This window comes from Hippocampus bargibanti, linkage group LG19 (genome assembly GCF_051943395.1).
Source record: "Hippocampus bargibanti isolate YZ-2025 linkage group LG19, ASM5194339v1, whole genome shotgun sequence".
Classification (NCBI taxonomy): domain Eukaryota; kingdom Metazoa; phylum Chordata; class Actinopteri; order Syngnathiformes; family Syngnathidae; genus Hippocampus; species Hippocampus bargibanti.
Genome location: NC_142752.1, coordinates 5,119,402 through 5,141,287, shown reverse-complemented (window position 1 = coordinate 5,141,287; position 21,886 = coordinate 5,119,402). Strand labels below are relative to the sequence as shown.

At 43.2% G+C, this 21,886-nt stretch overlaps 1 protein-coding gene across 19 annotated transcripts in view; it reads left to right on the top strand.

The window, feature by feature from the left end:
• otofa (otoferlin a) overlaps nucleotides 1-21,755 on the top strand; it is a 205,832-nt gene extending 184,077 nt beyond the window's left edge. For 6 of the 19 annotated variants that reach the window (XM_089022534.1, XM_089022533.1, XM_089022535.1 and 3 more), the window contains 43 exons: nucleotides 795-894; nucleotides 1,554-1,756; nucleotides 3,963-4,033; nucleotides 4,108-4,234; nucleotides 4,332-4,386; nucleotides 5,179-5,310; nucleotides 5,436-5,498; nucleotides 5,610-5,694; nucleotides 5,778-5,937; nucleotides 6,002-6,188; nucleotides 6,420-6,606; nucleotides 6,752-6,975; nucleotides 7,104-7,212; nucleotides 7,301-7,484; nucleotides 7,762-7,882; nucleotides 8,038-8,138; nucleotides 8,293-8,383; nucleotides 8,467-8,583; nucleotides 8,653-8,805; nucleotides 8,899-9,091; nucleotides 9,158-9,282; nucleotides 9,362-9,496; nucleotides 9,757-9,918; nucleotides 10,131-10,202; nucleotides 10,367-10,486; nucleotides 10,558-10,719; nucleotides 10,805-10,967; nucleotides 11,279-11,448; nucleotides 11,723-11,752; nucleotides 11,846-11,983; nucleotides 12,048-12,123; nucleotides 12,196-12,341; nucleotides 12,492-12,626; nucleotides 12,705-12,842; nucleotides 12,907-13,034; nucleotides 13,120-13,290; nucleotides 13,462-13,622; nucleotides 13,696-13,838; nucleotides 13,903-13,991; nucleotides 14,361-14,459; nucleotides 15,785-16,026; nucleotides 16,096-16,441; nucleotides 16,591-16,778. In XM_089022534.1, the coding sequence (XP_088878660.1) occupies nucleotides 795-894; nucleotides 1,554-1,756; nucleotides 3,963-4,033; nucleotides 4,108-4,234; nucleotides 4,332-4,386; nucleotides 5,179-5,310; nucleotides 5,436-5,498; nucleotides 5,610-5,694; nucleotides 5,778-5,937; nucleotides 6,002-6,188; nucleotides 6,420-6,606; nucleotides 6,752-6,975; nucleotides 7,104-7,212; nucleotides 7,301-7,484; nucleotides 7,762-7,882; nucleotides 8,038-8,138; nucleotides 8,293-8,383; nucleotides 8,467-8,583; nucleotides 8,653-8,805; nucleotides 8,899-9,091; nucleotides 9,158-9,282; nucleotides 9,362-9,496; nucleotides 9,757-9,918; nucleotides 10,131-10,202; nucleotides 10,367-10,486; nucleotides 10,558-10,719; nucleotides 10,805-10,967; nucleotides 11,279-11,448; nucleotides 11,723-11,752; nucleotides 11,846-11,983; nucleotides 12,048-12,123; nucleotides 12,196-12,341; nucleotides 12,492-12,626; nucleotides 12,705-12,842; nucleotides 12,907-13,034; nucleotides 13,120-13,290; nucleotides 13,462-13,622; nucleotides 13,696-13,838; nucleotides 13,903-13,991; nucleotides 14,361-14,459; nucleotides 15,785-16,026; nucleotides 16,096-16,441; nucleotides 16,591-16,771 (5,995 nt within the window). In that variant the 3' untranslated portion in view covers nucleotides 16,772-16,778. Of the gene's footprint in view, nucleotides 1-794; nucleotides 895-1,553; nucleotides 1,757-3,962; nucleotides 4,034-4,107; nucleotides 4,235-4,331; nucleotides 4,387-5,178; nucleotides 5,311-5,435; nucleotides 5,499-5,609; nucleotides 5,695-5,777; nucleotides 5,938-6,001; nucleotides 6,189-6,419; nucleotides 6,607-6,751; nucleotides 6,976-7,103; nucleotides 7,213-7,300; nucleotides 7,485-7,761; nucleotides 7,883-8,037; nucleotides 8,139-8,292; nucleotides 8,384-8,466; nucleotides 8,584-8,652; nucleotides 8,806-8,898; nucleotides 9,283-9,361; nucleotides 9,497-9,756; nucleotides 9,919-10,130; nucleotides 10,203-10,366; nucleotides 10,487-10,557; nucleotides 10,720-10,804; nucleotides 10,968-11,278; nucleotides 11,449-11,722; nucleotides 11,753-11,845; nucleotides 11,984-12,047; nucleotides 12,124-12,195; nucleotides 12,342-12,491; nucleotides 12,627-12,704; nucleotides 12,843-12,906; nucleotides 13,035-13,119; nucleotides 13,291-13,461; nucleotides 13,623-13,695; nucleotides 13,839-13,902; nucleotides 13,992-14,360; nucleotides 14,460-14,622; nucleotides 14,722-15,784; nucleotides 16,027-16,095; nucleotides 16,442-16,590; nucleotides 16,779-17,071; nucleotides 19,080-19,181; nucleotides 19,208-20,193; nucleotides 20,255-20,432; nucleotides 20,477-20,602; nucleotides 20,718-20,786 lie in introns of those variants that run through there. The other 13 variants (XM_089022524.1, XM_089022541.1, XM_089022523.1 and 10 more) reach the window with 13 other exon arrangements.
• Nucleotides 21,756-21,886: the final 131 nt, after the last annotated feature.

The window sequence follows — 21,886 nt, the reverse complement described above, 5'->3', positions numbered from 1 at the left end:
TTTGATGTTATTTTTATGTTTTTATGTTTTTTTTTAATTAATTTATTTTTTCTGTTTTTTGTTTATTATTATTTCATTGTCGTTTTTTGTATTTTGTTTTATTTTTAGTTAAACATTTTGTGGTTTATTTATTTATTTATTTATTTTTTTATTTATTTATGATGAGCCCAAAACTAGGTGTCTAAATATTTCGCATGTCCAGAACCCCTTTCGTTTTTCCTCTTGGATTTTTGATCCTCTTTGTTGTCAAACCCGCTGCAGTTTCTTCAAGCCGTTCAAACTCCGTTTGCGTACGTTTGACGTTTCCAACCACGCGAAACAAGGAAATGTCTCTCAGCAGCGCAGTCAACCGCCCAGCCGAGAAGGGAAGAATTCACAGCGGGATCCGCGTGTCTCACAATGAGGATTGCTCGACGGGGGGCATTAAGAAGCCCAAGTTTCAGTTTCTTCTTTGACTGCCTTGGCGAGGATTTGTCAAACAATGACTAAAATATTTCTCGACGCTGGATCAAAATGCGCAGCAAAGCCTCGAGCCAAAATCCATCGTAGTCCGTGACTGTTGTTATGGGAACAGAACAGAGGCCACAGCCCGTGCCCGCAAACAGGCTTCACCCTAGCATGGTGGCTTGAGAGCGCCTCGTTGTTGCAATTCGGAAAAAAAAATAACGCAGATGCATGAAAATGCCCTGCGGTAAGAATGATTTGACGTCCTTGCAACTCGTGATGAAAGACATCAATACGTAACGGTGCGTATGGATTTGTTCTGTTTTCAACACCCCCCCCCCCCCCTACAGGTTGGTGGGGACTTTCTGCATGGTGCTCCAGAAAGTGGCAGAGGAGGGCTACCTCGAACTGACCGACACCCTCATAGATGATAACAACATGTCTTTAAATGTGAGTCTGGATTCTGGAATAGTTTTGCTATTTTGAAGTTGACTGAATAGCACACGGTGGAAGTGCCCCCCCGCCCCTTTACGACTTAACACGCACACATAAAGTGGCTCCATGCGTGCATCCAGATAATTAAGAACTCGAATGCTGCGAGGAAAGCAAACTCAAGGTTGAAAGCTTTTTTTTGCTGATTTGCTGACAGCATGGTTACTGTAGCAACACAAAATAAAAACAAGACAAATTAACCTGTGAAAAGAAAAAAAAGCCCCCCGAGGGCCCACAGAAGAAATATGATGTCATCACCATTGATTCTAAAGCAAACATTTGAACTATTCTGAACCAAATTCCACCACGCGAGCCACCGAGGAGACGATTTGCAGCATGGAGCGTGGCCGCCCGTGTCGTTTTGACGAAAGCTGTTTTCACACGTCATTAAATGCATTCAATCTGAAATTCAGACGGGAGTTCGATTTAAGCTGCTTTAAATGATGTGCAACTGCAACGGGGGTCGAGGTTGATCCATTTGGAAAAGAAAAGCTCAATTACAGCTTGAAACCAAAGGTAGAAATATATCAACAGGGGATGGTGAAGAATCATGTGGAAATACAAAACAAAATCCCACAATGCAACACAAATTCACTTTGTCCTCTTCTGGGTTGCAGACCAGCGTTACCATTGATATCAAATACCAGGCGATGGACGACGCGGCGGCCGTGTGGAGCCACGGCGAACATCTGGATGTTCCCGACGATCGCGATGGCATGTTTGCATTCGAGACGGACAGCTTGTTGTCGGGTCAAAGCCGCAGCTCCGGGGGGGCGTCTGCAAAACGATCGTTGCAGGGATCCATACCGACGTTCAGAAAGTGAGTGTCGCCTGTACGAATCCCAACAATGCTGGTTGCATCAAATGTGCAGTGTGACTTAACCCTGTCAGGATTCGCGAGGTGGTGGTGGACCCCAAAAATGCAGACAGAAGGGTGTAATTGACCAATTGTATTGAAGTCAGCAGGAAAAAAATCTTAAACAACAAAGTCATCAGAACAAAAATGTCCAAAGTAGCCAACAAAACCATGAGTAAAACGATGAAATAAACCTGACAGGGGTGAAACAAAAAATGACCCGACACTGAATGGTCGTACCGGGAGTCCTTTTAACTGCCACGGATTAAAAACGAGCAACACCTGTGCAGCTGCAGGCGGCGCCCTACAACGCCACGCGTTGGTCACAAACTGAAACGTGACCAAGCCTCAACACTTGCAAAGATGGAGAGTGAGGTGGATATTTTATTTCGAAACTGCACTCGACAATGTGTACATGTTTAATTTAACAACTGCTACATTGAAATACGTATCATATTTTAATGCCCTTATTAGAATTGGAAGAAAGTATGCAGACCCACAAAAAATTCACGAGGGTTTTTTTTTAAGATTTCTGCGCTTCTAAAGAGTCATATAATTGTTTTCATTTTTCATATACTGTAAATGTCAGAACAGAGCAGAGCACCGATGTGTATGTGAAACTGTCGCGGCTTGTAATTGAAGCGGATTTACGCGGGTGTTTGCTTTCAACATTTAGATTGTAGCAGACATTTCACATTTCACCATGACATCCCTTATCCACTAGTGAAAAGAACACTTTGATCCACTCCTCTTTCATCTAGAACCGCTTCATCCAACAAGGAGGGTTCAGTACGTGCTGAAGATTGAATTACTGTGTCACAGAATTGTGTTTTTTTTGTTGTTGTTTTTTCTTTATTTTGACTTCATGATGGTGTCGCGAGAGTGGCTGCTTTGACAGCAGCTCCTGTATTTTATTTTTATACTGCTTCCTTTCCTTTCCTCTTACTTTCATCACTTTGCTGCTGTGAAATGTAAATTTCTCATATATTTTTCAAATACTGTATATACTTTATTTAGAATTGTTATTTTGTTTTGTTTTTTTGGTGTGTGTGATATGAGAGATGCGTTTTAGCTGACTTTTAATTACTTGGACAGTAACATTATCTCCAATAATATGCCCGTACATCCCTCGCGCCCTCCTTCCATGTGCCCCTCCTTCTCTCCTTCCATCCATCTATCATTCGCCCATCGGTCTCGCTGGCTCGCTTCTGCTTTAATACCCGCAGCACTCGGCGGGTGATCATAACAATATCGAAAAAGTTCACAATAAGCTTCATTGAGGTAGACGGTGACAAGGTATGTATCCGAAAAACGTTATTTTCCTGTGATGCTCTTTGGGCTGTTTTATTGCCTTTTTTTCGAATCGATGCAAAAATAAATGAATACCACGGCAACAATGCAGATCGGCTTCATTGTTACCGCTGTGATTGATGATATCGTCGAACAAGCCGTTATACTTGCAGTATAATGTTGATTAGTTATTTAGCTGTTAGTGTGGAGACTTCTGTGATTAATTCATTAAAAAAGGGCATAGGTAAACATTTCACTCGCTTGTTGTGTTTCGCTTTTTAGGGACCAATATTCTTATATAGTGAGACACAAAAAAGTGTACTTTTGAACATCACCGCAACTTTCCACCTGTTTTTTCCATACTGTCAGAAATGGGATCCAGATACAGTCTTACCAATTGTTAACGCTTGACGATCCCAAGGCAAAAGCGCATTCATTAAATTTACTGACCTGCATCCGTAACCCCAAGCATATTGGATGCGGTGATCACACTCATTCTTAATTATTAAAGCTACTCATTCATGGGCTGTCGCTAGTGACATCACTGGCCTTTGTCGTCGCCGGGATATGTGATCTCGATAAGACAAATGTGGGGTAACTGGACACCATTGTTTTCTTTTTGTTTTTTGTTGTTTTTTTTTGTCTTTGCCTGCTTGACTTTGACCAATTGTGCTCCAGTGGCGAACTGTGTTAACCCCGCTGGACTTCCACATCGTTCCCCGGTTGCTATGATTGACATGCCGGTGTTTGGTTGCCTCTCCATCAGTGTCAGTCACTCGGGTGGCGTTGGGCCCAGTGATTGAAAGTGACCTTGAAGGGGCGCTTGTTTAAAGAATTTGCATGATATCGCTTCCTCCTTTTGTTGTATTCCCTACAACAGATCAGGGAAAGGAGTTTTTGCGGCCATGAAGCTCGGCAAAATCAGGAGCTACAAAGATGATTACAAGAAAGGTAAAAGTCTTGAGACCATTTTTTTTTCTAAAAATCAAAAATCATGTATTTCTTTTCCCCTAATAATCACTCAGACGAGCCAGCAGTGCTCGACATGGAAGATCTGGACAAGAAGGCGATACGTCTTGCCGGAATGTTGGAACCAGATGCCATTTCTCTGGCATCTGTCACCGCAGTCACCACCAATATCTCCAATAAGCGGTCTCAGTTTTTTATACATCACAAAAAAATCTACATAGACATCAACATCAGGTGAAATACTAATAAATGGAGGCATTTTTTATGCCCATTTTTGCAGATCTAAACCAGATATCAAGATGGAACCGAGTTCTGGACGACCGGTGGATTACCAGGTTCGGTCCACATGCTAGCTAGTTTAGCTAGTCTCTTTACGCGACATGATACAATATATTGATTTTTCCCAATATTCTTAAATAATCTTAAAATAATACAATACATATTGCTTTATATAGCGCTTTAACAACAGCTGAAGCTGTAACAACAAGATTGGGGATGAATTGTTGTAGAGTAGCGACGACAGTTTTTGTGCTAATGTGCTTTTCTGAATTATGCGCACAAGCGATATCCTCATAGAATGATTATAAAAAAAATAATCATCCATCATCAATAATGGATGCTTCAACAGTGGCGGAGTTTTGGTTTCTTTTTGCCGCCTAATAAATATATGTCCAAATATGGTCATTTCCCTTTTTTTCTCTCCGCGAAAATGAAGATTTAAATTATTGTCTCCGACCGCTGCAACGTAAATCACAACCTTGGAATTCTCAAGAGAGCCCTTGTTGTTTTTTGCGGAACGAAAAGTCGTCGTATTTTCAAAATACACATCACGTGAGAGCAGTGAAGTGATTCACAGCACAAAAAAACATTGTTACATTGTTATTGTAGATGCTTTCCCCATCCAGCCTTTATGTCTAGCTCTCATCTCATCTAAAGGTTAATTATACCAAAGAGATGCCTACAGCTCAATGAGCTTTGCCTTTCAAATGTTGTATTAGCCTCGGGAGATGTCACGGTTAAAATGGAAGTCTGGCAAAATTAAAGAAATGGGAGTGGAGGGTAATGACCCGTGCACTTTATTGAAAACGTTCATATCCCATTGTCACAAATTGTCATCTCGCCATCAGATTAGCATCACGATCATCGAGGCCCGTCAACTCATTGGTCTAAACATGGACCCGGTAGTGTGCGTGGAGATTGGTGATGACAAGAAGTACACGTCCATGAAGGAGTCCACCAACTGTCCCTATTACAATGAGGTGATATTTCAACACCGACCGTCCGGTAAAAACGTTTGTAGCGTGTCTCAAACTATCTTCAGAGTGCCAACATGATATAAAATGATCCCCCATTGCCTATCTCAGATTTTCTCCTCTCTCTGCAGTACTTTGTCTTCGACTTCCACGTCCCCCCCGATGTCATGTTTGACAAGATCATTAAGCTTTCTGTAAGTGTCAGATCTCAAATGTTCTGACTGTGAAAGCATTCATTATCTCCAACTAATAATTTCTTCTGGGTTTTGCTCTCTGTGTTCATATTTCATCTGCCATTACGTCAGGTTATCCACTCAAAAAACCTTCTCCGGAGCGGGACACTGGTCGGAACCTTCAAGATGGACGTTGGGACTGTTTACCATCAGCCCGGTAGGCGAAAAGCCCGTCCTGATTTTCAAGTGACAATAATGTGGGGACACAATGAAACAAGGTCTTTCGGTTTACCATCCCAGAGCACCAATTCTATCACAAATGGGCCATCCTGTCCGACCCCGTTGATATCACGGCGGGATGTAAAGGCTACCTGAAATGTGACATCGCCGTGGTGAGCAAAGGCGACAACATCAAGACTCCGCACAAGGCCAATGAGACTGATGACGACGACATTGAGGGGTAGGTGGAATAATCATCTGGACAGCCGATGAGCGTCAAAGTGACACTTTTCACCATCTTTCAGGAACCTGCTTCTCCCCGAAGGAATTCCAGCGGAGCGTCAGTGGGCCAGATTCTATGTCAAAGTCTACCGGGCTGAGGGCCTGCCCAAGATGAACACCAACATCATGGCCAATGTGAAGAAGGCCCTCATTGGAGAAAATCGGGACCTGGTGGATCCTTATGTTCAGGTTCAATTTTCTGGGCAGAAGGTACGTTTCTTTAACGATTGGATCACGACCTGCTTATTCGTCAATCAAGGATTGGGTGTTAGATCCTTTGAATCTTAAGGCTCGATTTTACTCTGAAATTTGGACTCCAGCTTATCACTATTTTAAAAAATCAATTTGTATGAGCGCCTTTATCCGAATATTAGTGTCTTGCTCAACAGCTCTGATTGTGATGATGAATCCACAAGATTTTAAAAAATGCGCTACCCACAGGGTAAGACCTCGGTACAGAAAAGCAGCTACGAACCCGTCTGGAACGAGCAAATCGTCTTCACCGAGCTCTTCCCTCCCCTCTGCAAACGGATGAAGGTCCAAATCCGGGACTCGGATAAGGTGAACGATGTTGCCATCGGAACCCACTTCATTGATCTGCGTAAAATATCCAACGACGGTGACAAAGGTACGTCAGCGAAGAGCCTTAACTACTCATCGGTATTGATTAGCTATTTCCATCCAAATTCCTGACCTCAAACAGGAACAAATACAGATATATACGCAGTCGTACACATGTATCTAGATACTGTACATATAATTCCTTGGTCCAGGGTTCTTGCCTACCTTGGGTCCATCCTGGGCCAATATGTACGGATCTACACGCCAGTACACCCTAATGGACGAGCACCAGGACCTGAACGACGGATTGGGCGAGGGCGTATCCTTCCGAGCACGTTTGCTGCTGTCTGTCGCCGTGGAGATTCTGGACACGACCTCCCCAGAGATCGTCAGCTCCACCGAAGTGCAGATGGATTCCATTTCCAACATCTCAGAAGTGAGGTTAAAAGCAACTTTGTGAATAGTTGAAACCTCGCGGAACCAATCCCAGTGCCGCCATAATACTGCAATAAATATTTATTATTTTAATGTAATAAAAATGAAATGTTTCCTACTTCCTGCCAGAATGCTACAGGGAAGATGGAAGAGTTCTTCCTCTTTGGAGCCTTCCTGGAGGCCACCATGATTGATCGAAAGATTGGTGACAAGCCGATGACTTTTGAGATCACGATCGGTAAATTAATCCTTATTTCATCCCGTTGAAGCTCAAAAATATGAAGATTGAACCTTGAAAGCAAATCCATGATATACTCCCAACAAAGGTAACTACGGCAACCAGATCGACGGCACGAGCAAGCCGTCATGGTCGAAGAAAAAGAAGGACGGCGAGGACAACAACGAGGATAGCGAGCTTATCCAAAACTCCAGCGAAGACGAGGCGGATGAGGAAGGCGACCTGGAGTCGGTCTCCTGCACGCCCCTCATGAGGCCCGTTATCACTGATAGGTCTGATGACAATTTCTTCACTTATTCTCCAAGGTGGAAAGATATTAAGTTAACAAAGGGGCTTACAAGGGTGAACTGGCTATTTGCTAGTGATCAAACTACTTCTTGTTTTGGGAAAAATACCATATGATGATAAATTTGGGGATTCTCGGGCATAGGATGCATTCCGTCGCAATTCAAATGAATAGACGATCAATTCATCCCAAAAGACAAACATTCAAAACATGTGCAGGTGATGTTATTTGTCCATTCGACCGTTGCTTTCTGAACCTGACAGGAATTACTTTCACCTTCCCTACTTTGAGAAGAAACCCTGCGTGTATATCAAGAGCTGGTGGCAGGACCAGAGACGACGACTGTACAACTCCAACATGATGGACAAGATTGCAGACAAGCTGGTTAGCATTTTTGGTTAGCTGGTTAGCACTATTTTGCCATGCAACCTTTTTCTGCTACACCAATCACCCCCCTTACATGATAATTAACAAGCCATAGAAGAGAAGAAGAATTTCTGTCGCATAGTCAGCTCTCTGTTTTGTGTTTGGGTGCACAGGAGGAGGGCGTCAACGATGTTCAGGAGATCATTAAGACGGAGAAGGCCTTTCCGGAGCGTCGACTCAGGGGGGTTCTTGAGGAACTGAGTGTTGGCTGCAGGTCAGCAACGAACCATCATGAAACATTTTTTTGACATCATGCAGAAGTACAAATACGACATAGCGCACTAAATGGAAATTAGTGATAAGTTGAATCGTTTGTGAGGGAGTTTTGGCACAATCTGACTTCTTGTCTGTTCTGATGTTCTTCCCAGTCGCTTTGTGAGTTTGGCGAACAAGGACTTAAACCAGGCGGGGAGAACCAAACTCGATCGGGAAAGACTCAAGTCCTGCATGAGAGAAATGGTAACCATGTTTGGCACGATTCTGACAGCCACCTGGACAGTGATCAACTTTCTCCATTGAGCTATCCCGGTTGCTCTTTGCAGGATAACATGAGCCAGCAGGCCAAACAGATGAGGACTCAAGTGAAGAAAAACAGCATTAAAGAGAAGTTAAAGCTGGTACAGAACTTCCTGTTGAGGCTTCGCTTCCTCGCTGATGAGGTACACATTTGATGGCGGAACACAAACCGGTCAGCTCATTTACCAGGTCACGATGTGCTTCTTTCCCAGCCACAACACAGCATCCCCGACATTTTCGTGTGGATGATGAGTAACCATAAACGTATCGCGTACGCCCGCATCCCATCCAAAGACATTCTCTACTCGGAGGTGGACGAGGAGACGGGGAAAGACTGTGGGAAGGTCAAAGCTGTCTTTCTGAAGGTATGTCGTCATTTGTGAGTGATTCTGCAAGAATCTTTTCAAGTCATTGCTCTGGAATTGAGACTTGCATCCAACCTTTCTGTTTGTCCGCAGCTGCCTGGTAAAAAGGGTTTCGGCCCAGCCGGTTGGACTGTTCAGGCAAAGCTGGAGTTGTACTTGTGGCTCGGTCTCAATAAGCAAAGGAAAGAATTCACCAGTGGTCTGCCCAACGGTTTTGAGGAAGTCAAAGCTGCAAAAACGGCTCCTTGTCTTCACTCTGTACCCCCCGTCACCCTCGTGTATAACAGTAAGTGTGCACTGGAGATTCTCAATCAGCTGCTATTTGAGCTGACGCCTTTATTGTGTCCGACAGTGAAACAGGTCTTCCAACTGAGAGCGCACATGTACCAAGCGCGAAGCTTATTCGCTGCCGACAGCAGCGGTCTGTCCGATCCTTTCGCCAGAGTCTTTTTCTCCACACATAGTCAGGTCACAGAGGTAAAACCTTTTTGACATACGTCGTACATTGTGAACTTACCTTTCACGCCGTATCTCAACATGTAAACACCTCCCGCAGGTTCTGAGCGAGACCCTTTGCCCCACTTGGGACCAGCTACTGGTTTTCGACAACGTGGAGCTGTTTGGAGAAGCCGGCGAGCTCAGAGACGACCCACCTATCATCGTGGTGGAAATTTACGACCAAGACACAGTGGTAGGAATGGCCCTTAGTTACATCAAAAAGGAAACCATATTTGATTGTTTTGTGATCATGAAAGTCTTTTTGCCCCTCCATTCTGACCTTTCGTGAACCTCACTTCCACTTACTCTCCAAAATAAGAGTTGTGAAATCATCATTCTCATTTCAACAATTACAACTGAAGTATAGTGAAAGGGCGTCTCAATGAAAACTACTCTTGCATCCTCCTCACCCTAACTCCCCTTGGCTTATCCCCTGTGTCTCGCCACGAGCAGGGCAAGGCCGAGTTCATCGGTCGCACCTTCGCCAAGCCCACCATCAAGATGTGCGAGGAGCACTACGGCCCCCCGAGGTTTCCACCGCAGCTGGAGTACTTCCAGATTTACAGGGGCAACTGCACAGCTGGAGAACTGCTGGCTGCCTTTGAACTCCTCCAGGTAACCCGCAAATTGAGATCATTTCGGGCACCTGAACTTCCATGGTTGGTTTTCCATGTTCTATCTTCCATTTTTTCCCCCTTTCATACTCATTTCCAGATCGCGCTGGCCCGGTCTTATTTTCAAAGTGCACTTTTTACATTTAGAATAAACTGCTGGGTGTCCCGCCACCCTTTGTCCCCTCTCTTGTGAACCACCCGTTCTTCCTCCAGATTCCCTTTGACGGCGAAGAGCTTAGACGAGCTCTGATCACTGTCCATAACTTTGCTGTCCCTCAGATAAAGGTGCTCTTCTAGTTTCATCCTTTTCACTGCAAAAATCACTCTAAATCTACCTGACCACTAACATTCTTGAGGGTCAAAATATTCTGCTCATTCCAGAGTCACTGGTCAGTCTGTGACGTGTAAATCAAAAAGTATTGAATCATCTTTAAATGAATCCCCGTTAGATTGGTCAAGCAGGGACGACCGATCTTCCTCCCCTGGAAGGACCGACCGACTACGAGCGAGGCCCAATTATCCCAGTTCCATTGGGGATCCGACCAGTCCTGAGTCGCTACCGCATCGAGGTAAGATTCATCTCTTCACATCTTAAGATTGATCTCTAATATTGGAAGAAGAATTCTTTCATCTCCTGCAGGTCTTGTTTTGGGGCTTAAGGGACCTCAAGAGGGTCAACCTAGCCCAGGTGGATCGACCTCGCGTGGACATCGAGTGTGCTGGGAGAGGCGTTCAATCCGTCCTCATCCCAAACTACAAGAAGAACCCAAATTTCAGCACGCTGGTCAAATGGTTTGAGGTGGTGAGTATCAGTTCTCCAAAGATGAAACTCTAAATGGTCATTTATTTGGGAAAAAAAAGTTGGATTTCATCTTTATTTCCATCAGGACCTCCCTGAAAATGAGCTCCTTCACCCTCCACTCAACATCAGGGTGGTGGACTGCAGAGCTTTTGGTCGTTATGCCCTCGTTGGTTCGCACGCGGTCACTTGCCTCCGACGTTTCCTCTACTCTGCTCCTGACAAGACGGCCAGTCCCTGGGGCAGCGCAGGTACTCAACATCACATAGATTACATTTGTGATTAAAAACAATAGGGGAGCTAAAACAGATCCCTCTTGAATACCCTTGGTCTTCTTCTGACATTGTAAATAAACAGATACATGAATATCGTTCACTAACTTTTATTTCGCTGCTTGCTATGGACTATCGGGCCTTCTCACTATTTCATGGTTTGACCTTTGCTTGTCTTTTCTCCTTTTTTTCCTCTGTCACGGATCATCGACTATCCTCTTCTGTCCACATGATGCCTTTATCCTTTTTTTCGTGGGTCGGGGGTGGGTTTCCTGGCTCCATCGGAACAGCTAAATTAATGAATGGCTACATGGTCCTGACCAATGGCGGCTCCCAGCATGGCTTTTCACCCAGTGCTTCCTCGCGCGCTGTCTCCCGCTCCGCAGGCGAAATCATCGTCCACGTGGACTCCACGGAACCCGCCGTCCGGAAAATGGACACGCTTGTCAAGTTAGATCACGTAAGACCAACTTCTGCATTGTAAGTGGTGCCATGATTTTACCAAAATTACACATTTTTTTTACAGTTAGTAATGGGTGCAGCTGTGTTTGATGCTAGCATTTCCCTCTTCCTACTGCATGTACAGTATTTTGATGCATTTTATTCTAACCATGCACTCTGAACATTGCTTTAACATCATATGAATTCGATCATGTAAATCATGGTACCACCATTTATGTAAATCATTCCTTTCACGCACGATTAATAATCCCTTTGGTGTTTCCTGTTGGTAGACATCTGATGCTGTGGTAGAAGTTGACATGGTAAGTGCTTGCAAGTTCTGAAATAACATTCCGCTGTGGTTATACGTTTACAAAACGAGATGAGCGGCTGACATTGTTTATTTGTTTGAGCAGCTTTTAAAAGAAAGTGAGAAAGAGAGAAAGAAGAAGAAAAATAAGAAGAAGGGCGCAGTGGATGAAGAGGACGATACAGACGAAAGCGTGCTGGATTGGTGGTCCAAATATTTTGCATCCATTGAGACACTGAAAGAGGTTGGTGCAAAATTGCCTGATCCAATTTCGCATAAATTAAGATTTTTTTTTAATGTCCCTTTAGTCCCTCAGAGCTCAGGAAGCAGCTCAAGCCGAAGTAGATGAGCGAGAAGACCTGGAAATTGCAGCTGAGTCTGCAGGTATGGATCTGAGTTTTGCTCCGTGAGGAACTGTTCCACCTTATGGAAAAACCCTGTCCACTTCCACCTCAGATATCAAATGTGATGACCTTGTTCGGAAAGGTGCCAGGATGAGGGAGAGGAACAAGGAGAAGAGGAGTGCGAAAGACAAGAAAAAGTATCACGGTGTGGACGCGGCTGAGAAACTAACAGTGAAATCCAAAGTGGATGAGTTGATGGTATGTCTCAGTGGTGTTTTAACATCGGTCTGAAAACAGAGCCTGGTGTTGACTCCCTTTATTTATTTAGCCTTTATTGCCTTTTATGCAAGCAGTTTATCATCAAAACTAAGACAAGAGCCATTCACTGTCTTGTTGGGACGTGTACAGGTGTACAACAAGGAACTTGAGACAGAATATGGCGATTTTGAAGACTGGCTGCATACTTTCAACCTGTACAGAGGAAAAGCTGGGGATGACGATGAACACTCTCTGGATGATGACCGTATCGTGGGACGCTTTAAGGTATTTTGTGTCATTTTAAAGATGTTACAAATCAAAGGCAGTCCATTATGTACTTTGATATTTCTGTTCCCAATTCAGGGTTCCTTATGCATGTACAAGCTACCATTGTCTAAGGAGATCACGAGAGACGTGGGATTCGATCCAAGCATGGGAATGTTCCAGAGCATTCCTCATAATGACCCCATCAACGTCCTTGTCCGCATTTATGTAGTCAGGGTATGTTTGCTTGCTCCTTAGAATTGAAACGTGTCAATTTGAGTCATCTTATTATCGTCTTCAGGCCACGGATCTTCATCCGGCCGACATCAACGGAAAGGCGGACCCGTACGTTGTCATTAAGCTGGGAAAATCAGAGGTCAAAGACAAAGAGAACTACATCTCCAAGCAGCTCAATCCTGTATTTGGCAAGTAAGTCAGTCCAGATTTTGATTCCAAACTGTCAAACACTTCCCCGTATTCATTCAGGGTCTTGTTTTCCACCTTCCCTTCGCAGGTCTTTCGATATAGAAGCCACATTCCCCATGGAATCCATGCTAACAGTTTCCGTATATGACTGGGATCTTGTCGGGACCGACGATCTGATCGGTGAGACCAAGATCGACTTGGAGAATCGCTTCTACAGCAAATACAGAGCCACCTGTGGCATCTCGTCTGCCTACTCTCTGTAAGTGCTTGATGGACGAATGTGAGTTAAAGTAATGGGGATGTAGTATCTTTGCATGTCACAGTCTACATTCCTGGGCAGAGTTTCAGATATGCGCAAGTTACATTAGTGACTTCTGAGTAGAAGTAAGTAGAACTGATACATCTGTGTATGTGTTTTGGCTTACAATAGCCACGGGTACAATATTTGGCGAGATCCTTTGAAGCCGAGTCAAATCCTTGCAAGGTTGTGTAAGGAAGGCAAGATCGATGCCCCTCAGTATGGCCCCGGAGGAAAAGTCAAGGTGGCCAACCGCACCTTCGTGGGACCAACCGAGATCGAGGACGAAAACGGTTGGACACGATGGCAATAACGAAACACCACGGTCAAGATTTTTAACACATTGACTCTGTTCCACCTGAAAAGGTCTGAAGAAGCAGACGGAGGAGCATTTAGCACTGATGGTGCTGAACCGCTGGCAGGAGATCCCGCGAGTGGGTTGCCGACTCGTTCCGGAACACGTTGAGACCAGACCCCTGCTCAACCCAGAAAAACCGGGCATCGAACAGGTACGAAATCCAATCCAAAAAATTTCAAACCGCTCAATTTCACCGACACCGCCATGTGCTCAAGGGCCGTATCGAGATGTGGGTGGACATGTTTCCGATGGACATGCCGGCTCCCGGACCTGCAATTGAAATATCGCCACGGAAACCGAAAAGGTAAGCCGAGCTGCGTTTTAGAACATCGCACACGTGATGCCTGAATTAAACCTTTTGAGGACCCCTAGACAGAAGTGGCTCGGGAGAAGAAAGTCCAACCAACCCTACCTAAGCTATCTACCTAAACTAAGATCCCTGTGGATAAGCAATGGCTGATAGATGGGATGGATGAAATAATAAGTACATCCACAAAAACATTTTTTAACAGTGGTACCAATGGTAATGTTTCCATTTTTCGAGTTACTAATGCTAATTTCTCTTATCACCCCCCAGATTTTGTTTTTTTATGCTATTAGGTACAAAATCCATTTGCAGTTTATACATATGTTGTACATGTGTGTATATGTTCCTTCCTCCTTCCTTTACCAGATATGAGCTCAGGGTGATTATTTGGAATACAGATGAAGTAATACTGGAGGACGATGATTACTTCACTGGGGAAAAGTCCAGTGACATATTTGTCAGGGGGTACGTAGAGCGGGATACAGTCGAACGAGTGGCGTCCGGCTGCATCCCGAGCTTTGTGTGGGCTGTTTTGTTGACACTTAACTATTTTTTCTTTTGTTTTATTTCCATTTGTCGTGTGCGTGTCCGTCTTTGGTGTTTGTGGCGTGTCTCTGCTTGTGTGCAGCTTTGAGCTCCGTGTTATTATTTGGAACACTGATGATGTAATTCTAGAAGACGATGCTTTCCTGACAGGGGAGAAGATGTCTGACATCTATGTCAGGGGGTAAAAAAAGAACAAAAAAAATACCATTGCATGGCTTGTGTGACGTCATTCCTTTTCCAAGTTATCCTACTTCCTGCTTTCACCTCTAAAATTGGCAAGGGGCAAGGAATCATAAATTAAATAGTTAATTAACTCATTCACTGTCATACGAATGTGCAAAAATGTGTCCATTCCAGTGCCAGTGTTTTTGTCATTGTCACTCGAATTGCAGAATATTGAGTCTTCGGACTTCATAAACGTTCAATTCAGAGCAATAAACCTTAGACTCCACCTCCAGACCCATATAAGTTAATTCCTAACTAATATGGGTCTGGAGTTATCTGAGCTTGAAATAGGGGCAGCTGTACAAAATACAATACAATACATACATGTTGATTTATATAGCGCTTTAACAACAGCTAAAGCTGTAACAAAGCGCTAACATGGACAAAAGGCAAATCCTGCCCCCTTGTGGAAGGTAAAAACATTGCCAGAAGTCTGACCGGCGCTTTATCGGCACCAAGAAAAACAAAAACTCGAACAAATTCCGCACGGTGCTATACGGCATATATTCATTTCGTGAATACATTCGGGAATGGCAGTAAATGAGTTAATAAACTAGTTATTTAATCAATTAATGTGTTAATTAAAAAATCAGGACCATACCATTTCACTAGTGTTGACATAGTAACAAGTAATTTTTGCTTTTGTATTTATATCTTTGTATATCTAAAAATAAATAAATAATAATCTCAATTACGTAACAATGTTTTATTTATTTATTTTTTAACTAGCAATGCGGCCCATGTCAAACGTCATTTTTAGCACGATGTCGGGCTCTCCAAACTACGGCCCGCGGGCTGCCTTATGCCCCTCCCCCCTTCGCCCCGGGGCCATAGTTTGGACAACCCTGACATAAGTGAGACTGTTCAGTCTTGTGGTTTGGTCCTTCACTGCACTATCTCATCCGAAAAATGGCTTCACCTTTCACGTCCTGCCTTATTGCATGCATGCATGCATGCAAAGGAACCCCACGTTGCATGCACAGTCAACTTAACTGACCCCCTCATCTTCACCAACGCAGGTGGCTAAAAGGGCAGCAGGAAGACAAGCAGGACACGGACGTACACTACCACTCACTGACCGGAGAGGGAAACTTCAACTGGCGCTTCGTCTTTCCATTCGACTACCTCATGGCAGAGGAGAAGATTGTCATGTCGAAAAAAGAATCCATGTTCTCCTGGGACGAGACGGAGTACAAGATTCCGGCTCGCCTCACGCTACAGGTGTGGGACGCCGACCACTTCTCCGCCGATGACTTCCTGGGTAGGTAAACAAATTGGAACGAATTGCGGGTTTGAACACATCCGCACGAGGTTTTTCCGGCTTTTCCAGGCGCTATCGAGCTGGATCTCAATCGCTTCCCTCGCGGGGCCAAAACCTCCAAGCAGTGCTCCATCGACTTGATCCGAAACCAGCAAGATCTTCCTTCCATTTCCATCTTCAAGCAAAAAAGGGTCAAGGGATGGTGGCCGTTTGTGGCCCGAGATGAGAATGACGAGATGGAGCTGACGGTGAGCCAGTTTTTTCCATCCGAGCACCAGCAGCCATTGCAAATGCTAACGATGCTATCCGGTCAGGGCAAAGTGGAAGCTGAACTCCATCTGGTGACGGCAGAAGAAGCTGAGAAAACTCCAGTGGGGCTAGGTCGCAACGAGCCCGATCCGTTGGAGAAACCAAAGTAAGACTGACTATGTCCCTCAACCATCCAAGACCGTTTTCCTCACTGACAACTCTTATTCTTCTTCTACCCCTGTCATCACCTCCTCTGTCCTCTTTTTCTGTTTGCATACTCGCTAACACCCCCCGCCCAAAAAAATAATAATAAAGTCGTCCAGATACAAGCTTCATGTGGTTCCTGGGTCCTCTCAAGTCCATTCGCTACTTCTTATGGCACAACTACCGCTGGCTGATCCTCAAGGCGCTGGGTGTCATTCTACTGCTTCTCATGTTGGGGCTCTTCCTCTACTCCATCCCGGGCTACCTGGTCAAGAAGATGCTGGGTGTCTGATGAGCCGGTAGTCTTTGTCCTACAACCCCATCATGACCTTTGCTCTGTCCCCCTTCTTGTCCTCTCGTTTGTTTCTTCTAAGTCTTTTCCACATCCTCTTTCATCTTTGAAGGGTCTGGTCATTGCTTGAAAGTGTGTTTTAGAACAAGCTATGGTGTCAGTGGTCTGTAGGATCGGACACTGAACAGTCACAACTAAGGACAATGTAGAGTCTTCCAAAGAAAAAAAAAGTAGCTAATGTGTGTCACGTTTAGTTTTGGACTTGGTCGACCGCACTTTCTTATGTGTCCCCCGTTCAAGTCGGCCTGACACGACCTTCCTGTGGTTCCTGAGTCCGCTGAAAGCAATCCGCTATCTGGTGTGCAACCGCTACAAGTGGCTCATCATCAAGATTATCCTGGCCTTGCTCCTGCTCGTCATGGTGGGACTCTTCCTGTACAGTATGCCGGGTTATCTCGTCAAGAAGCTGCTCGGCGCCTGATCAGGATTTACAACGTTCTGTTAGCCTCAAACACAGGAAGGGAGCAAATTGGATTCGTGTTAACTCATTCGCTGCCATTCCCGATAAAGCGCTGGTCAGAACTCCGGCAATATTATTCCCTCCCACAAGGCGGCAGCATTTGCCTTTTGTACAGTTGCCCTCATTTTAAGCTCAGATAACTCCAGACCCGTATAACTTATGAATTAACTATTTTTTTCTAATGAAAGAAGAGAGTCTAAGGTTTCTTACGCTGCATTGAATTTTTATGTAGTCCTTTAAAGGACAACCGACGTCTCCGGACAAGTTGTGTCCATAATTTGTAAAATGGCTTCAAATGACTTCTACTGAGCGTATTTTACAAAGATTCCACCGCATATAGCTATATTTCCGTTTTAAGACTGACGCTGAATATTCAGGAAGTCTTGTTTTTGAGTTGGTGACGAGTCCGTACATGATGTCACTAAAGGACCGCCCCATGACCGTAAAAAAGACGCATGGTAGCGGACCTTCCATCACGTCAATGTATTTTGCTGTACTTGTTTGGTCTGGGGACCTCGTGTTGCACCCAAAAGCCGCCAGAAGAGGGCGTCCAAGCGCCATATAATAAATTTATCAGCCTGTGGAAACGGAGGTGGCCACAGGAGGTCGCCCTTTATTGCCTCCTTTTTTGGGTGAGAAATTTGCCCCCAATATTGCCTCAAAATGGCATAAATAAATTCTTTAATAGATTGCAAACATGTATGCTTTCCTCTTCAGAACTATTTGAATCATATTCATAACTGGATGTGGAACAAGAAAGGATATTCTCCGAATCTGAAGCCATTGTTTTGATTCACTAGCAATGCAAGACGTCTTGACGTGACGTCACGAACTGCAGGCGGGACTGAAAATGCCCAATTCGTAGCTCAATTTTTTGCAGATTTTGGACACTTTAAGTCATTTTTATTGGTGTTTTGTATTTGACTAAAACTATCATACTGCGTGTTTTGGGAATTTTAGATGCTATAAAACGTTTTTATGATGTCAGTTAAAAAAAAACAAAAAAGTGACGTCGGTTGTCCTTTAAAACTCAATATTCTGTGGCTCTTGGAATTTGAGAAAAAATTACAAAAACCCTGGCACTGGAGTGGACACATTTTGCACCTATCTGGCTGTGAATGAGTTAATTGATGCTCTCTCTCTCTCTCTCTCTGGAGATGGCTATCGATGATTTATCTATAGCCTGGTGGTCAGGGTGTCAAGCTTGTGGTGGAGGGTTCGATTCCAGATGTATATAGATTTCAATTGAATTTAATTAAAAAAATATATATAGAGCGGGAGCTGGAATCGAACTCTCCATTTCAGTCAAACACTTTACTTGCTTGACTTTAAATTGACAAAAAAGTCACTGGATGTGTGACTTTTTCTCGTCTTCTTCAGGGTTTTTGGCGGTTTCTTTCTGCTTGATGCATATCGCCAATGACTGCACGGGAAATCGCAGAGGTATTTTGGCAAGAGTTGTTATTTCACAGTGGTTATACATTTTTGGTTGGGATGGAGAATAAATAAAAAGCGGACTCAATCATATTTATTTATTTATTTATTTATTTATTTATTTTATTATGAAGTGTCCCGCCCCCAACCGGAAATTAGAGAAATTAAATCTTGTGAATAATGTTTCTGGTTTGTGTTGGTCATGTACAATGTTTCTGAATGGTCATGATGAAACCTTTCAAATAAAATTGATTTCTCACCCATTTTTTTCTGTGTAATTCAATGCGTGGCAGGTGTCGTCGTCGTCAAGATCACAATGTCGCCGTCTTGTGGCCATTATGGGAATCGCCATAAGTACTAATTCCCCCCCCGCCCATTTCCTAATTTTTCATGTTAATTTTTTACATCACATTGAAGATCAATCTGTGATTAAAATTGTCTTTTCTCTTTCCATAGACAAAGACAAAGAATAACATCAAGTGGTAAGTGGGATTCAAATTCGGCTTGCCAACACACAAATTCAGCACTCGTACCACTCACGAAGGGCAACGATCGAGTGTCGCTCTGGGCTTTACTAATATTTGAACCGCTCTGTTAAAACACTTAACACATCAGTAATCTCTACAAAAGCCTCTGAAGAAATGCGGCAAAAAACTGTAGTGGCGGAGATTGAAGAAAATGATTGAAGTTGAGGGTTTGTTTTGCTTTGTTTCAAATACAGGTACTGTCGTGATTGAGCAGATTTGTGCAGTTCGCGATTTGTACCAGTAGGTAGCGGTAAAGCGCATTGTTTGCCAATCGCCACCTAACTACTAGAAGACGAAGAAGTTGATTTTGTTGTGTGTCGTGTAAGTGTATGACAAGAAGATCCGATAGAAGTTGCCTAGAATGCATAAATCATGCCGGAAACGTTCATGACGCTATTTCTGCTCTCCACATTCACAGTCAAATCGGTAAGTTTGGTACACTTTAGATTTTTTTAAACGCGTCATTTCTGTATTCGCAGATTTGTCTCATTTCCGCAAATCATCCGAGTATGTACTGACCACACTAGGGTGTGAATTAAACGGAATGCATATGTATGCTTATTGTTTTGATGTACTGCCCCATTCCGAGAGCTGTTTGCAGAAAAATCTCCCCTTGCGAAATATAAGATTTAAGACACACGATTACAATAACGTTGATCGGTTGTCAATCAAAAACAATCGCCATCTTTATCTTTAATACAATTCTTGCATCTTGGTTTACTGTGGTGCAAAATGTAATTTCAGCATTCATCTCAGCTCGGTAACGTGTTCATTTTGCATTGGTTCCTTGTGCTTGCATATGTTTGCTATATTTAGTGAACCAGGTGGACAGGTTTTTCGATGTTAGGCGATTAAAAATGACTACCGCGGAAATATAACAAATCATAAGACTTGTGTTGGTCTGCCCCTTCTACTTTAATTCTCTTTGTTCATCGCATTAGTTTTGTGACAGGACTGAAGACCTCGCTGGATCGGGCTTGAACGAGGACAGTGCTGATGATGGTAGCGCGTTATCTCAAATCAAATTCAACCTTCTGTAAAGTGTCCATGAGAGTTTTGAGAGGCACTTATAAATGAAATATATTATTATTATTATGAATAACATGTAACACACTCTTCTGTTTCAATTACACATGTGCATGTTAAAGTTAATAGTTATATTTCCCCCTTTCTCCGCCAGGTGACAGTTCAATGGATGGAGAGCCGGAAACTGATCCACAGAAAGTATGACTCATGACACAAATGCACATTTATTTATTCCCTAATACAAGTTTAGGCTAACATGTCCTGAGTTGTCCAAGCATGTTGATAAATGCTTTTGGAATATGTTTCATGTTGTTATGTCATTAGCGTGGTTCCAAACTTAGTTTGAATCAGTTGAAAGAGCTCTGCGAAGACATGGAATTCGCCGTTTTTACAAATGGGAACCCCAAGAGCTTCTTGGAGCATGAGGACATTGTTGCAGGTACGATAAATTGTTTATTCTAGGTGGGCAATGAAATTGGATCCTAATAATATTTTTGTTTATGCACAGCGATTGTTGCAGGGGGAGTTTTGGGTGCGGTCGTTGCCACGGCACTGGCAGCTGTGTTGATTTTCAAATGGCAAAAATGTGGCAAAGGACGATACCACATAGGTCGGGAAACAACGACCCGTCTTTAATTCTGCTGTTCGAGTATACGGTATCAGATTTTTCATGGACTAGTAGGTGGGTACACTCTGAACTTGTTGCAAGCCTATCACGGGAATAACATTTTGTTCACAGGAAAACATTTTACACAATGATGCACAGTGTTTGTTGTGAGTGTCATTTATTGGCATTACCACAACTCATAAATGATCTCCCCTTCATAAAATGTCATGAATATCCCAAAATAAAACATCTCTAAATTTTTCACTCAAATGCCCAAATCTGACTTAAATATTACCTTATTTTTCACGTCTGTCTGTATCTGTGTGTTTGTTTTTATTCTTTTTCACTCGTGGCGGACCTGTTGGAAGAAGAAAATGGAATACCACAGCTATTTCTATGAGTCTAATAGAGTCCCTGACAAACTTGAACACACTTTGACATAATTTCTGAGAATCCGGTATGCCATTTTCGATTTTGTGCTCAACGCTAATTTTGTGCTGTCATTATTTGTGGCCAAGCAAAAATAATGACTTGATGTGTGCTCGATAATTTTCCTAATAGTATTTTATATAGTATCTTATATTAAGTATTTTATACGATTTGTCGCCCTCTTGTGGCACATAACCACAGCGCAAGACAACTTTTTTTTTCTCCTGAATTGTCTATGATTTTCACACAAAATATCCACGTCAGTAATATCAGATCACAACATGAGTTATATTGATTTATTCACCAATAGGTATCTAATGATTTTATATTTTATACATGGTAACATGCAAAAAAACCGAAATACATCCAAAAATGTATTGTAAATTTCTCCACTGTGAGACTAATAAAGGCAAATCCAATCCAATCCAATCCAAAAATAAATGTTGGATCTCCTTCATATGCATCAACACACACAGAAAAAGTTTCAACTAATCAGACAAAAATAAATAAATCCAAAATTGTTATCTTCTGTATTTCCGTGCTTACTCACCCTTACATGTTAATAGATATTT